Raw genomic sequence first — 15,807 nt, 5'->3', positions numbered from 1 at the left:
GGGAATAATTAGGATAAGGTTAAAAAATTTGAAATCTTTAGGACTCCTCTTTTCTTTTCTTTTTCTATACTTTTTCATAATATTTTCTATATTACTATTATTAGACTTGATAATTAACAAATAACTTAAATTTCCAACTTCTATTTATAAATTTTTTTTATTATTAAACTATAATTGATCTTATAATTTTTATTAATTTATAATTTATTATTATTATTTTATTTTATTTTAAATATAACGCTTTTTAAATTGGTGTAAAATATATAATGTTTTGGTAAAAAATTAGGTGTTCACAGTTACATTATCCTCCCCCTATCACCTCCTTAGGAATATTTGTCCCCGGAGGACACTTCTAATTATCTAGCACAATGCCAGTCATATCATAACACAAGTACTTTACACAATGAAAAATAGCAATAAAGAATAGAGGAGATAAGGAAACTTAGACTTAAGAGTTGGAATTCTAACCTCAAGAGCTAAAAAGTGGAGGATATAGGGATCTCATATCGGCCTCGGCCTCCCACGTAGCACCCTCAACAAGATGGTTTCTCCACAATACCTTCATTGTGGAAACCTCCTTGTTTCTCAGCCGATTCACCTTCCAGTATAAAATCTCAACAGAACCTCCTCATAGGACAAGTCTTTATCAACCCCCAAACCTTCAACAGGCAGAATCGATGTTGGATCACCAAGGCACTTCTTTATTATAGAGACATGAAAAACTGGATGAACAGAAGCTAGCTCCGCAGTCAATGCCAACTCATAAGCCACCTCACCCGCACGCTGTAGAATCTCGTATGGCCTAACGTACCTCGGAATCAACTTCCCCTTTCTTCAAAACCTCATCACCCCTTTCATGGGTGATATCTTCAAGTAAACCTGGTCACCAACATCAAATTCTAAGGGTCGCTTCCGATTATCTACATATGATTTCTGCCGACTATAAGCAGCAGCCAACCTGTCCCTAATCACCTTGACCTTCTCTAAGGCCTCATGAATGATCTATGGACCCAAAATGTATGACTCTCCAATCTCGAACCACCCAACTGGAGACCTACACCTCCTACCATACAGTGCCTCAAATGGTGCCATCCCAATGCTGGAGTTATAGGTGTTATTATACGAGAACTCTAAAAATGACAGATGGTCATCCCAACTACCCCTAAAGTCGATCACATACGCCCTCAACATGTCCTCCAAAGTTTGAATGGTGCGCTCTGATTGCCCATCTGTCTGAGGATGGAAAGTGGTACTGAGCTTTACCTGCGTGCCTAAGATCTTCTGGAAGGATCTCCAGAAATGCAAAGTGAACTGAGCTCCTTTATAAAAAATGATAGACAAAGGAATCCCATGCCACCTCACAATATACTCAATGTAGAGTCTCCGTAATCCTCGGCCCTGGAAGTAGACTTCACAAGGATAAAGTGGTCAGACTTAGTCATCATGTCCATAATAACCCATATGGAGTCATGATGTCTCCTAGTCCTCAGAAGACTAACCACGAAGTCCATGTTAATGTCCTCCCACTTCCAAGTCGAAATCTCAATCATCTGAGGGATATCACCACGCTTAAGGTGCTCTGCTTTAACCTGCTGACAATTGGGACACCTGGCCACATACTCAGTAATGTCCTTCTTCATGCCATCCTACTAATAGATCTTCTTGATGTCATGATACATATTGGTGGAACCTGGATGTATCGAATACCAGGAACAATGGGCCTCTGTAACTATATTGGTATGCAAATCATCCACATCTTATACACACAGTCTGTCCTGGTACCTAAGTATGTCGTCACCTCTCGAAGAAAAGGGCTTATTCATCTTTATCAGCATTGAGTCCTTCAACTCCATCAACATAGGATCAAGATGTTGACCCTTCTTGACTCAACTATCAGGGATTATTCAGAACTAGGATGAACTGAAACACCCCCACTAGTAGAGTCAATCAACTGCAAACCCCATATGTCAAGTCTGTGTACATCCTTCACTAACTACTTCTCATCATAAACGTGGGTTGTACTCCCCTTACTCAACCTTCTCAAAGCATCAGCTACTACATTTGCCTTCCTTGGATGGTAGTGGACACTCATGTGATAGTCCTTCAACAGCTCCAACCATCTCCGCTGGCGTAGGTTCAACTCCCTCTGCGTGAACATGTAGTAAAAACTATTGTAGTCTATGAACGCATCCACATGCACCCCGTACAAGTAATGCCTCCACAGCTTCAATACAATCACCACAGCTGCCAACTCCAAGTCATGAGTGGGAGAATTATTCTCATCAACCTTGAGCTATTTGTATGCATAGGCTATCACCTTACCACCCTCCATAAGAACACAGCCCAAACAAACCCTAGATGCGTCACAATTTATAGTGTAACTCTCACCACATTTAGGAAATGTAAGCACTGGGGCTGAAGTGAGTCTGTCTTTGAGCTCCTGGAAACTCTTCTCACAAATCTCTACCCATTCAAACTTGGCTTTCTTCTTAGTCAAAGCTGTCAGTGGGCAGTAATGGAAGAAAAACCCTCCACGAACCTACGATAGTAACTAGCCAATCCCAAAAAGTTATGGATATCTGTGGGAGTAAGAGGTCTTGGATAGTTTCTAACATCCTCAGTCTTCATAGGGTCAACCTTCACACCCTGATCGGACACAACATGACCCAGAAAGGTCACTGATCTAAGCCAAAATTCATAGTTGCTGAATTTGGCATACAACTGATGTTGTCTAAGTACCTGCAAGGTTAGTCTCAAATGTTGTTCATTATCTTCCATGGTCTTAGAATAGATAAGAATGTCATCAATGAATACTATGATGAAACAATTAAGGTATTCATGGAAGACTCAGTTCATGAGGTCCATAAACGCAACTGGTGCATTAGTGAGACCAAATGACATGACTAGGAACTCATAATGACCATAACGGGTACGAAAGGCTATCTTTAAGATATCTTCATACCTAAACCTAATCTGATGATACCAAGAACAATTATCAATCTTCGAGAAGAAACTAGACCCTTGGAGCTGATCAAATAAGTCATCTATTTTGGGAAATGGATACTTCTTCTTTATAGTGACTTTGTTGAGTTGCCGATATTGATACACATCCTAAGGGTTCCATCTTTTTTTTTCACAAACAGCACTAGAGCGCCCCAAGGGGATATTCTCGGCTGGATAAAAACCTTATTAGTGCAATCTTTTAACTGCAGCTTCAACTCTTTGAGTTCAGCTGGAGCCATTCTATAGGGAGGAATTGAAATTTGTTTGGTGTCGGGATCTAGGTTGATACCAATATCAATATCTCAAGGGGGAGGGACTTCAGGCAAATCATTAGGGAAAATATCTCAGAACTCACTCACTACAGGCACAGAGTCTATGGAAGGAATATCATGATCTAGATCATTGACACTAACAAGACGGCATAACAATCCCTTGGACATCATTTTATTAGCTTTTAGGTTTGAAATCAAGGGACTTGAACGACTCGAATCGTACCCCTCTCAAACCAGCTCTACTTTATTAGGGAAACAAAATCTCACAACCCTACTATGGCAATCCATGAAGGCATAACATTTACGAAGCAATACATACCAAGTATAATATTGAAGTCATTCATGGATAACTCAAAAATGTCTGTATACATAGCCTTACCACATACTACTATTGGGAAGTCTTTATGAACCCTAAAAGCTCTTCCATTTTCTCCTAAGGGAGTACTAACTACGATAGGATCATGCAAAACCTCAGGTATTGTTTCAAAAGTAAGATCATATAAGTGAGTCACAAAATAAAGTGTAGACCCTGGATCAAGTAAAGCATAAACAGAGGTTGATAAAACTTGCAGCATACCTGTGACCACATCAGTAGACTTCTCCTGTTCCTCCCTGCCCTTCAAGGCGTAGAATATATTCCTCTTAGGAGGCTCAGCTGCAGCATCATTCTGGGGATTAGGCCTAAGGTGAGCATTAGCTCCAGCCTGACCCCTATTCTGTGGATAGTCCTTGACCATATATCCACTCTTCCCGCAATCGAAGCATGCATTTGCGCGTAGTCTGCACTCGCCACTATTAATATGGCCACACTTGCCACATTCCTTTTTGGGACACTGCACATCACCTCCATCTCCCTTCTTGGGCTCTGGTCTGCCTCCTCTGGGTTTTGCACTCCTCTGAGAGTTAGAGTTCCCTGAACTCTGATGCCCCTTCTTAAATCTGGGTTGATCATAAACTTCGAAAGTGCTCCTACCACCACCACTGCTGGAACCTGCTTGCTCCAAACGTTTAGGCCTCTTGACCTCATGGACTCTCATTTTCTTCCTACTGTGCTCAACCTGCTAGACATGCACCATCAGCCTAAAAAAGTCCATGTTGTTATGGAGCATCCCAACCCGAAACTCCTCCTCTAAGTCCTTTGAGATTCCTGTAAGGAACCTTATCACCTCGTCCCTATTGTTCGATACAAGGGAAGTGGCATACCTGGACAATTTTACAAATTTTAGAGAATACTCCCTGACAGTCATCGAGCCCTGCTTAAGGTTAATGAACTCCTCAACCTTGGCCTCTTTCATCTCCCTTGGGAAGAATCTCTCCAGAAAGGTTGTCTTAAATAGCTCTTAAGTGATTGGACCTCCACCCAATGCCCTGCTATCCTACAACATCTTGCACTAGGTTTGTGCAACATCCTTCGGCTGGTACAAGGAAATCTCGTCTATCTCAATCTCCGTGGACCCCATCGCCACCAAAATCTTCTAGACCTGCTCCACGAACTCCTGAGGATGTTTTGTAGTCTTAGACCCTGTAAAGATTGGAGGATTCATCCTCATAAAATCTCACAACCTATTCGCTATCTTATGGGCTAGTGGGTTCTCCCGTTGAACCTCGTGTCTATTGGCCTAGGCCATCATAGCATGGGCCTGCACAGTGATGGCTTGAGCCATCTGTGCCAAAGCGGTCCGCACCTCGCATCAGTCAACCCAGTTTTGTTAACTGGCATGGCCACTCCTGTAGCTGGAGCAAGGGGTGGAACTTGGTTGCCCACAGCAGTTGTTTCTCCTCTTCCCCGACTAGCGTTCCTTCTTGTGTTTCATTTTCTGTAAAATAAGAATTGATGTTAGATACGCTTATAACACCAAGTAATCAGACATTAGAGAAGTTATGATAAGATCAGAAAAAGGGAATTTTCCTACGCATCATACAGTCTAATTCATGATAGTGGTGCACTTCACTACCATAACTTAGAAACTACCCCATGTGGTTGATGTGAACATTATTTTCCTTGGAATTAAATCTAATGTTCTGATACCATGTTTATCACGATCAGGGTTGAGACCCTAGCCAAAACCGGTGTCGTTGACCTCTCGGACATCGCAGACAAGCCTACATACGTCATCATTACATCATATAGGTTAATTTTAGCGGAAAATTTACAACTTTTGTTTACTTTGAAGTATAAATAGACTTCATAGTAAGAGTTTCATTATATTACATCAGTTCACAGCAACCGTCTAATAATAAGATATTCAAATGAAGGAAATAGTTCATAATTGCATCAATATAAAGTTTCCAAAATGGCACCAATACAAGGTCTGAAAATAAGTAAGAAAGAAACACTAGTGGAAGATCCTCCACTATCTCATGCGTACATATAAGATAGAATATAAGAGATAAGCATCCTCGAAACAATGAGGGACTACCAAGTTCGGATGAATGCTCCACATTTGGGTAGCTTCAATGTAATCTCATAAGCTCTAGCATCCACCTGCACCTGCACCTAAAAGTAAAGGATTGTATGGAATTAGTACATACTTGTACTAAGTATGGGTGTATGCAAGTACACACCAAGGACATTCATCATTAAGACAAGCTCTCTCCTAATGATATGAGTTATGGAAAGCCAAGTCAGTTGGACTTGCCAAATCATATTAGGAAAGTCATGCTATGAGAGTAACATGCATCATCATTATTTTCATATTGCACACATCACATAACACATTTAATTTAGCACATACATATAACACATATCTTTCGTTCATATGCCGTTAAACATTGGAATCAAGGACTTGACATTAAGACTTCCAAAATGAGGGCTCAACATATGGGAACTTAACTAGGGAGCCTTCTTTAACAAACACAGAGTCTGCTTCATTCATTCATATGTACTTCATTTTAATCCATTTATATACCTAGGATGTTGTTTAGGACTCTCATCGGTTCACTATGCAATGACCAAGAATGACCTAGTGTCATTACTTGAGTCTAGTTCACCTCTTAATTATCCTATACAAACACCTTTAGTATCATTCATTTCAGTGTGTGTGCATTAAATGAAGCTTACCTCATTCTTTCTTTGGCAACTTCAATTTTAACCGACATGTATCATGTGAGCTTCATGAAATTCAGTGTCTACCCCACACAGAAAAGAGGTGGAATCACTAGCAAAAGTGAAACCAAAACATGCTGGCATATATAGTGAAATGAACTTTGCTAGAACCCTATGTTGTCAACATAGGTTCAAAGACTAGGAGATATAACAAGACCCATACCCGACTAAACGGAGAGCCTCATCTCATGAGATTTACACGAACCTCTGCTTTCCCGAAAGAAGGAATTGCGACACATCGCTAGCCTATAGGTGCTCAGTATAAATTTCCATTACATTCATCTCTTACATCATAGAAGTTGGATTCTAGCATGAGGGCATCATTGCTCATTAGACGATTTCTCATCTCATCATTAGTATTAAGTGTGAATTAATATCAATAGTTTCATTAGAGTATTTCTTAGAGACTGGTCTCTTTATTAGTTTTACACTCTCATAGGTGAGTACGGTTTTTAATAACATTTACTAGGCTCATTCGAGATTGGTCTTGTCTTTCATATTAGCCTCTTATCATGTTGTTGTCACATTCATTAACTTTAGCATATTAGCTCTTCATAATTACTCATCCCATTACGTGAAAGTACATTTCGTCATATGTCAATGCACTTGGACTTTTAGTGTGTTTCACACTCTTACTTAAACATTCTAAGGTCACATCAATTCATCATATACATCTTAGGTTCCCTTACTTTTAAATGTACGCTGGACTTATGAACCCATACGTATAATCTATGAGGCTTCGTTCATAATTCGTCTAAGTGACTTATACTTAATCAAGATTATATGGTACAAGACTTATGCATCTTGTAAGTATGTCAAGGTCTCGAGTTCGATTCCTATAGGCATCATTCATTAAATATTTGCTTATGTAAGACTTATGTATCAATACGGAATTGGGCAAGGGAACCTGATTTCGAACCCCTTGAGCAACACTTAGTCTTATATTAAATTTTGATTTAAAATTTCAGCTTTGGAACCCGAGATCGAATCCCAACGCCTGCATTTCTTTTCTTTCTTTTCTCTCCTTGACTTTTCTGTTTTTGATATCGATACCCCACAACCTCATTTTATTTTTCTTTAATTGGTTCTCCTAGTTTCCTCACCTATCAGAGAGGTTGTGGATTCGATTCCCACATACCCCATTTTATTTATTTTTATTCTTGCATGGACCCGTCTTAATTTCGGCCAAGGACACATGGGTTCTAATCCCATGTACAATAAGTTGGGTCAACTTACGAATTCTCCGAGCCATGATCAATCCTCAACCATTCATAATTAATACCTAAATATAGTAATAGAATTCAATAATACATCACAATCTAAGCATAATTTCATTAACATGAAATAAAGATCACAACGCCCACTTTATAGAATAAATTGAGAGATTAAGGAGATCATGGGTTCTTTAATAAATTCAATATAAAATCATCATTAGAATGACTTTGAAAACCATTTGACAATGAACCCGTGGTTAGATTAAAAATTGGGAATTTGACCATAGAATCATATTGAAAATATTTGATAGAACTCCTTGGATGAAATTTTATCCAAGATTAAGAGTTACCATACCTTAATAGAAGAAAATCCCATGAAATTTGGAGAAGAAAGAACTTGAAAATTCATCTTCTAGCTTGAGCTTGAGTTTTGTCTCCAATGGAGTTTTGAGAAAATTTGGAAGAGAAGAGAGTTTTGGATTTTTGATTTCTCATTAGGTAATTGGGTTTTGATATGGGAACGAGGGTAAATAAGACTTATAAACCATTTATAACCAATCCCCAAATTACGCAAAATACCCCCACTTAAATTTGACCTTTTAAAATAGGTCAAACTTAACTTTAATTTTTGAAATTTTTTTCAGGGAATAAATATGTGTCGCGGTACTGTTCCCTAAAGTTTTTTGGAAAAACAATTTGACATAGTAGAGTATGTGACACATCCCCGACGCGTAAGAAGAATTTTTCCATGGGAGGAACAAGTCCGCAATGCGGACATGTTCATTTAATGTACAAACATTTGCTGCCTTGAGCAGCTTATTAGCCAGCAGTTGGGTCCTCCTCAAGGATCCTTAGGTTGGTCCTTGGGGAGTCGTAGCGGACATTTAGAACCTAAACATGACCCTTTATGTGTTAGGGTCATCACCACTGACTTTAGACTCCAAAAAACATATAAAAACAAGGCAAACATACAAGGACAAAGTAGCACACAAAAGACTAGTTTCTGGACGTTTTGGTCGTCCTTTGATGTTTGACCTCAAACCTCTTCAAACCAACTTTTACAAATTGTTTCTAACTTATAAGAAAATTATTATCTCATCAACCCATGTGAGGCTCTAGTTTATTTTGAGGGTCATGACATTACCCCCACTTGGGAACATTCGTCCTCGAGTGACACTTGGGACATTTTTGACACTTTCAAGGACTTAATTTCCTATTTAGCAACTCACAACATTCAACATAGTATAACATAATATTCAATGCACCAAACTTACAAGAAACATCAACTTTGTGGCATTATGTAATCAACGCACAAAGCAAGTAGAAATTTAATTCACTCACTCGTAATGCATCAAACACATAAAAATTTACCATGTTCATAGGACGAACTACCTTCTCGTACTCATGACATGACTGTTACTTTTCATCTCATCAAAAACACAATATGCAATAACCTTTAAATCACACATAGGCATGTTCAACATTATAGCTCATGAGGCAAATAAGTAACTAATACTAGATTCACATAGATCATGGGTAATATAGATCAACAAAATCTTTATCATTTAGACCTAATAGCATCAAGGAAATATATATCATTACTATGTTTAGTTATGCTCAAGGAGAATTTCCTTCTCCTTAACATACTCACATGTCATCGTAAAGTTCATATACAAGCATTTCACAAAGGTTAATTTATTTTTTAATGAGAAATTCTCAACTTCTAACAAAATTATGCTCATATTCCCTTCCTCATGAATTAAAAATGGTATATCACACCAAACACATCACAACATTAGGGAGTTATTTCAAAAATTTAAGTTCATGCATATCACTAGTTTCTGTGAACATGCATCATTTAGGAAAATTATTAGAGTTCATAGGCTAACTGTAACGACCCAAAGTACCCCCCCCCCCAAAGTTAGAGTACTCTTAGATCGCCACACGATGTCGTCGACCTCTCGGAGGTCTAAGACAAGCCTCTTAGCATTCATTCATTGCATAAACATAAAAATAGCGGATTTAAAACTTTATATAGCACATTATATGATAGAACATCACTTCTCACATATATATAAAAAGTTACTTCAGAATACATAGTTAGACTCTAAGTCTCTTTGTCATCTTAGACTCAACACCAATAGAGTAGAATAGGGACACGACCCTTAATAACATAAAATAATATCTAATCTATTACATAATTGAATAGGAACTTGACATAAGGATCCCTCTTCTTGATCTTGGGAGATCTATCCTAACTCTTCACTTACGATATATCCTCTAGCCATAACCATCTACACTTTGTGTAAAAACATGAAGAAGAATGGTATTAGTACAAGAATGCACTAAGTATAGCAAACTTGAAAAAACATGCATTTAAAGAGGACATTTTGTTAGAAATCATGTAACATGTATTTTTAGTGAACTTCATGAAGATAGGAACAGATAAGCTCAATATAGTTCAAATACATCATATAGACATGGACACTACTCATAATAGCACATAAAGGCAGTTATCATACTTTGAGGCTCATAATAGCACATAAAGACAGTTACATACTTTGAGGCTTATTCAATATATACAATACATTACCTCTCTTTTATCTTACTTCTTTTTTTAAGTAACCCTCAAGTGTATTTAGTACAATCTATCACCTTGAGGTCATCTTACAATAGTATTTCATAGTTATGTTTTATAAACACAACCACATATACTTATGACGTAATCTTTACATAAGCACCACCATCTAAGACAACCCCTACGTCACACTAGTGCAATATGTTGTTAGCATCCCATAATACGGCTTCCACCAACTGTACCTAAAAAATCACCCTAGACTAGTCATATCATACTCAACAAGTCACAACACTTCCATTTATAACTAGACATAAGGCACAAACTTCAAAGTATCACATAAGGACTCATTCCTTTACTACAACCTTAGTCATAACTTATTTAGTTCATACCATAAGTAAATCACCCTCATAACCTCTTCACAAGTTTACTTGTGCAATGTACACATGGAGTACCCTACCCCCACATATACTAAGTAAACATATTTAGAAGTCATATGTGTAATTTACATGCATAGTCATAATTCATGTATTGACATAACAAGGTCACTTAACATGCATTCATACAAGTCAAACATAACATAAGTCTTTACTTCATAAAAGGCTCCAATCGTATCCTTTCTTGAAGTCATATAATGCAATGCATAGGTAGGGTCCATAGTCCTCCCTATACTAAGTACACTTCTCAAGGAATTTATATTAGAGTTCATATTCTTATATTAGTTCATTTGTTACTTTGGGAGACATAGTCATAACTGACATAGACCATGTGAGCTACATGGAATCCGATGTTCTACTACCACACCGAAAAGAGAGGGTACTACTTGGCAAGGTAGGACCTTCATACAAAATAACTATTCTAGTGGATCTACTAAGACAAAACTACGGGGGCACGTAGTTATGGAACAAGGAGATTGCTTCAAGAAATCTTTACTTACTAGCATGGAGGTTTCCATCTCATGAGATCACATCTAGATTGGGAACCAGACTTGCTAACGTGAAGGTTCTATTGTGGGAAGTCGGACTTACTAACATGAAGCTCCCACTCTCAGTTGTCATGTTCACTAAGTGCTAAACTTAAACTCCTTTTTTTAAACATCATTAATCCTTTAGATAACATTGGTTCAAAAAGATTAGGCCTTAGGGACTTACTCCCTCATATATCGTATAGCTCAAAAGTATCTAAGATGAGAATGTCCTTTCATCATAGAACCTACATTATGTGAGAATTTCCTTTCTCATAATCATATCATATTCATACTATAGTCTATCTTAGAGTTCAATTGAGTAATAACTTTCAAGAGACTCAGTTATTCATTAGACTACCATTAACATACTTCATACATGTGTGTGTGTTTACATATATGTGAGATCTACATTTATAATAAACACCTTTAGGCACACATATTCATAACTTCATTAATCATATACTTTACATGCAGAGAAATAGGTAATGATGCATAGGAGAACTATCCTTTCCTTAGTCATCATGAATCTCTCATAGATATGCATAAAGTAGGTGTGTACATTTGTCAATATGATCACATATTGGCTATCACATAGCATTGAGGAATCCACCCTCTAAAGATCACAAAACATGTACCACATTCCTCAAGTGTCAAGTCATACACACATAAAGTATATTAAGGACTATAGACTACACACACTTACATTAAATTATAGGAGACAATATCATTTTCAACATTAGAATAGAAGCCTCCTATCATAGTTTCATCACACATTCATATAGGGTTCATATAGGTAGGGGTCATGCTACAAGAGTATTCATCATCACTAGACATATAGACTACACCTAACCCTAACATGATTATCACATATGCACATCATCATCCACATACCTAGATCATGCAACTAGTGTGGAAGACTATTCATATAACTTCACATAACATCAATTCACTTAGAACATAATATCAGAATCAAGGCTAATCCTTCAACTTCCTAAGAATAGAAATAATCATATAAATTAATCATGCATCTAATGTCTTCAAGGCCATGTTCATAACACATAAACATGTACAAGAATGTAAACACCGCCACTATAAGTGGACCATACCAATCATCACAATTTAATGTACATTCTAAGATAATTAGAAAAAATAGGTCAACTTACCAAATTTCCAAGATAATGATCATATTGATAAAATCCCAACAATTCATAATCAATTAACATAAATTAATATAGAATAACGCGATTCATTACAATCTAAACATAATCTAATCATCATATCATCAAGATCACAAGACCCACATTATAGGTTAGTTTGAAAAATTTGGAGGATCATGGGTTCTTCATGAAATTGTATTGAAATTCATAATCAAAACAGTAACTAAACATAAATCCATCATTAGAATGACTTTGAAATAGAAATTTGATAATTAATCCATGGATAGATTGAAAATTGGGAATTTTGACTTAGAATCATGTTTGAAAAAACATTGAAAGGACTTCTTAGATGAATGGTTATCTTAGGATGAAGGATTACCATACCTTCTATAAGAGAAAGCCCAGGAAATTTTAGAAGAAAGCTCCAAGTATCCATCTTCATAGATTTTTCTTAAGTTTGGTCTTCAATTGAGGTTTTGGGGTTGGGAGAGAGAAGAAGGTTTTGGGATTTTCGATTTTCTTATTTTTTGTTGGGGTTTAGACTTGGGAAATGGGTTAAATAGGTCTTAAAAAGAGTTTATAACCGTAACCTAAAGTTACCAAAACACCCCCATACTTATTTTGACTTTCAGACATCTCTAACTCAACTTTAATTTTTGGTATCTTCGTCGGAGAACAAGTCTGCGACTCAGAGCTGTTCCCGCATGATTTTTTTGAAAATAAATTTCGGAGCAGCTGAGTCTGCATTGTGTCTGTGATGCGGACCAATTTTTTGACTTGTGGAGAACCAATTCCGCTACGCGGACCTAATTTACCTAGGAACAAAAGCTGCTTCCTTGGGTAGCTTGTTGGCCCATGGTTGGGTCCTCCTCAAGGTTCTTTTGGTTGGTCCTTGGGGTGTTTTTCCCAGACGTTTCCACCTCAAATACTCTTGTTTACATTTTAGAAACCTCTCACATGAATTTTAACTCCAAACAACGCATAACACAAGTCAAAACACACTAAGACACACAAACTCATTTCAAGGCAAAACTTTCAAACGTCTTGGACATTCTTGAACGTTTGACCTCCAAACCTCTTCAAATCAAGTATACACACTATAAAACACTTAATTAACATGTTATTTATATTTTATACTCATGGGAGGATCTATCTACCTTATTTTAATTTGAGGGTCATTGCACTCACATTAATAATATTGGCTAGATACACCTACTTCTCAAGAGTGAGAATATATTAACACTTTCCAAATCACTAAATCACATACTCATGGACGAAACTCATGTTTTCTTATTTAAATAAGCTCATCACCTGAATACGGGTCCAAGATACCCTCACATCAAAAGTGAAATCAAGCATGTTCATTAAAACATCTTATGAAATTAAATGCACATTTATCCTATTAAGATGCACAACAACATGAGAAATATGCAATTTATCAAAATCCCTTTTTCATGCAATGTGAATTCTTCAAAACATGCATAACATAGTGTCATCTAAGACATGCATAACATATGGACAACATTCAAATCATACTCATATGTAAGACTCCACAACATGGACAAGCTACTAGGAACTCTTTGGTTTCAAGCTTGAGTAAGAATAAAAGGAAAATATAGGGATATCAAAAACCTTACTACTCGACTCATCATCTCCGACTTAGGGTAAACTCATATCATCCAAGAGAAACTTAACTTATTAATCAAGCACAACATTCCCCTTCTTGGGATCAATTTTATGCAATCCATTCTTAACATCACCTCATTCCACTCTAAGGGAGGAACCATTTCTTACTAACTCTTCACTTATGCTCTATTAGGTGAGGATTTCAAGAGATTCTAAGTGATTATATAAGTTAATCCACTTCATATCCATCACTCAAAGTTACATGGACAGGTTCAAGGAAGCTCAATGTAGGAACATTTAGGGTGCTCAGAACCTTACCATCTAGGCACATTATCCCCCACTTAAGGTGAGCATAGTCAAATATTCATCATATCATGCCCTTAAATACCAAGGCCAAGGCAAGTCAAAACTAAACCTACATACTCCTCACGTAATAAGGTTTGACACCATTTAGGGTTTCAACTTCTACCCTCATCAAAAGGAAGCTTACTAGTTCAATATCAATAGATACTACTCAAGCACTACTATTGCTCCAAGTCCATCGCCTAAAGGAAACTCATAAAGGTCAAGTGAGATCATACCAACCAACCACATGAAGCCTTAACTACCCTAAGGGTAACTCAATAATTTCATCAATTTCTACCACCAAGTCATAACAAGGTAGGTAGTTTCGAATTTAAGCCTACGAGGTTTATCACCTTAAGTAGTTCATCTATAGCCTCTAGAGAATTCTCCCTCCAACTTAGGACTATAGAAATCCCAGATACTAACAAAACATATCACACATGGTGGAACTCTCAAGGTCACTAACACTTCTCTATAGACTTAGGGTAACCACCCTCTCTAGGTAAAACCTTAGGGGAAACATAGAAGAGACTTGGCGATAGATGCCTCTTTCTTTTCTTCTAACACTAAGGCAAGGTAGCTTCTAGGTCATTTCAACCCATATCATCACTTTTAGTGGAACCTTACATCAAACCATTCTTAGGTACACTCTAATCACTTTCCTCAGATGACCATACTTAAGATCAAACTTAAAAGACAATCAACCTCTTTGAAGTAGGTCAACACCAATTCTTTTCTTCTCCCTATGATCTAAGGGGTTCGTACAACCCTCTAAGTCAACCTTGGAGTAAAACATAATCCCAACTTATGGGATAAAACCCCTTCTTTCACTCTTAGGATAGGCTCATAAGAGAACTAATCAACTAGTCATATGGGTTATCCTATGAACTACCATACTTCACAACTTTCTTGCTAGGTTCAACACACCATCTTCCCCTTTTAAGGGCAAGCCTATACAAACGACTCCTATCCACACAAGGACAACTATGAGCACTACTCATATAAAAAACATTCATATTTAACTATTTACCATATTTCTCCAAAACTTTTCAAGCCTATTCCATAACATTATACTATCATTGCACACAACCATAAAATAGCTCATCATTCCAAAAGGACTTCACTAAACCATAACAACTCTTATCATACTAGAATTACATTACTACATAACTTCTTAACATAACACCTGAATCCTCATGGGTCACATATATCCATAATAGGCATCATAACAATAACTTCTAGTCCACCTTCACATATACTCATCTAGTCCCAAAACCATAACGAGCATCGAAACTCACCCTTTTTCCCTCAAGACTTGAGACATCACCTTCCCAAGCAATCACATATAAAAGACAACCAGAAAAGAAAACATAAGAGAAAGATCATATAAATTTAGCTCTATGGCACAACATAAGAGTAGTGAAGAAAGTGAAACATCTATCGTCCTATAGACTCTTGCTCATAGATGTGTCGCAGCTCACATTGATGAACAAGACTCTAATAGATGTGTCATTATGAGACTTTTGACCCTAAATCCAATTT

The 15,807-nt window shown here is 37.2% G+C and overlaps 1 protein-coding gene across 1 annotated transcript; it reads right to left on the bottom strand.

Annotated features, from left to right (window-relative positions):
- Positions 1–594: 594 nt before the first annotated feature.
- Positions 595–1,640, bottom strand: LOC138339444 (uncharacterized). Its single transcript, XM_069291041.1, has 4 exons — positions 1,500–1,640; positions 1,264–1,398; positions 880–1,002; positions 595–783 (listed from the first exon to the last, which is right to left on the bottom strand). The coding sequence occupies exons 1-4, from the start codon at positions 1,638–1,640 to the stop codon at positions 595–597; spliced, it is 588 nt and encodes a 195-aa protein (XP_069147142.1).
- Positions 1,641–15,807: the final 14,167 nt, after the last annotated feature.

Source organism: Solanum lycopersicum, chromosome 11, assembly GCF_036512215.1.
Source record: "Solanum lycopersicum chromosome 11, SLM_r2.1".
Classification (NCBI taxonomy): Eukaryota; Viridiplantae; Streptophyta; class Magnoliopsida; order Solanales; family Solanaceae; genus Solanum; species Solanum lycopersicum.
Note: the sequence above shows the minus strand (reverse complement) of the source record. Positions and strands in the feature narration are given on the sequence as shown.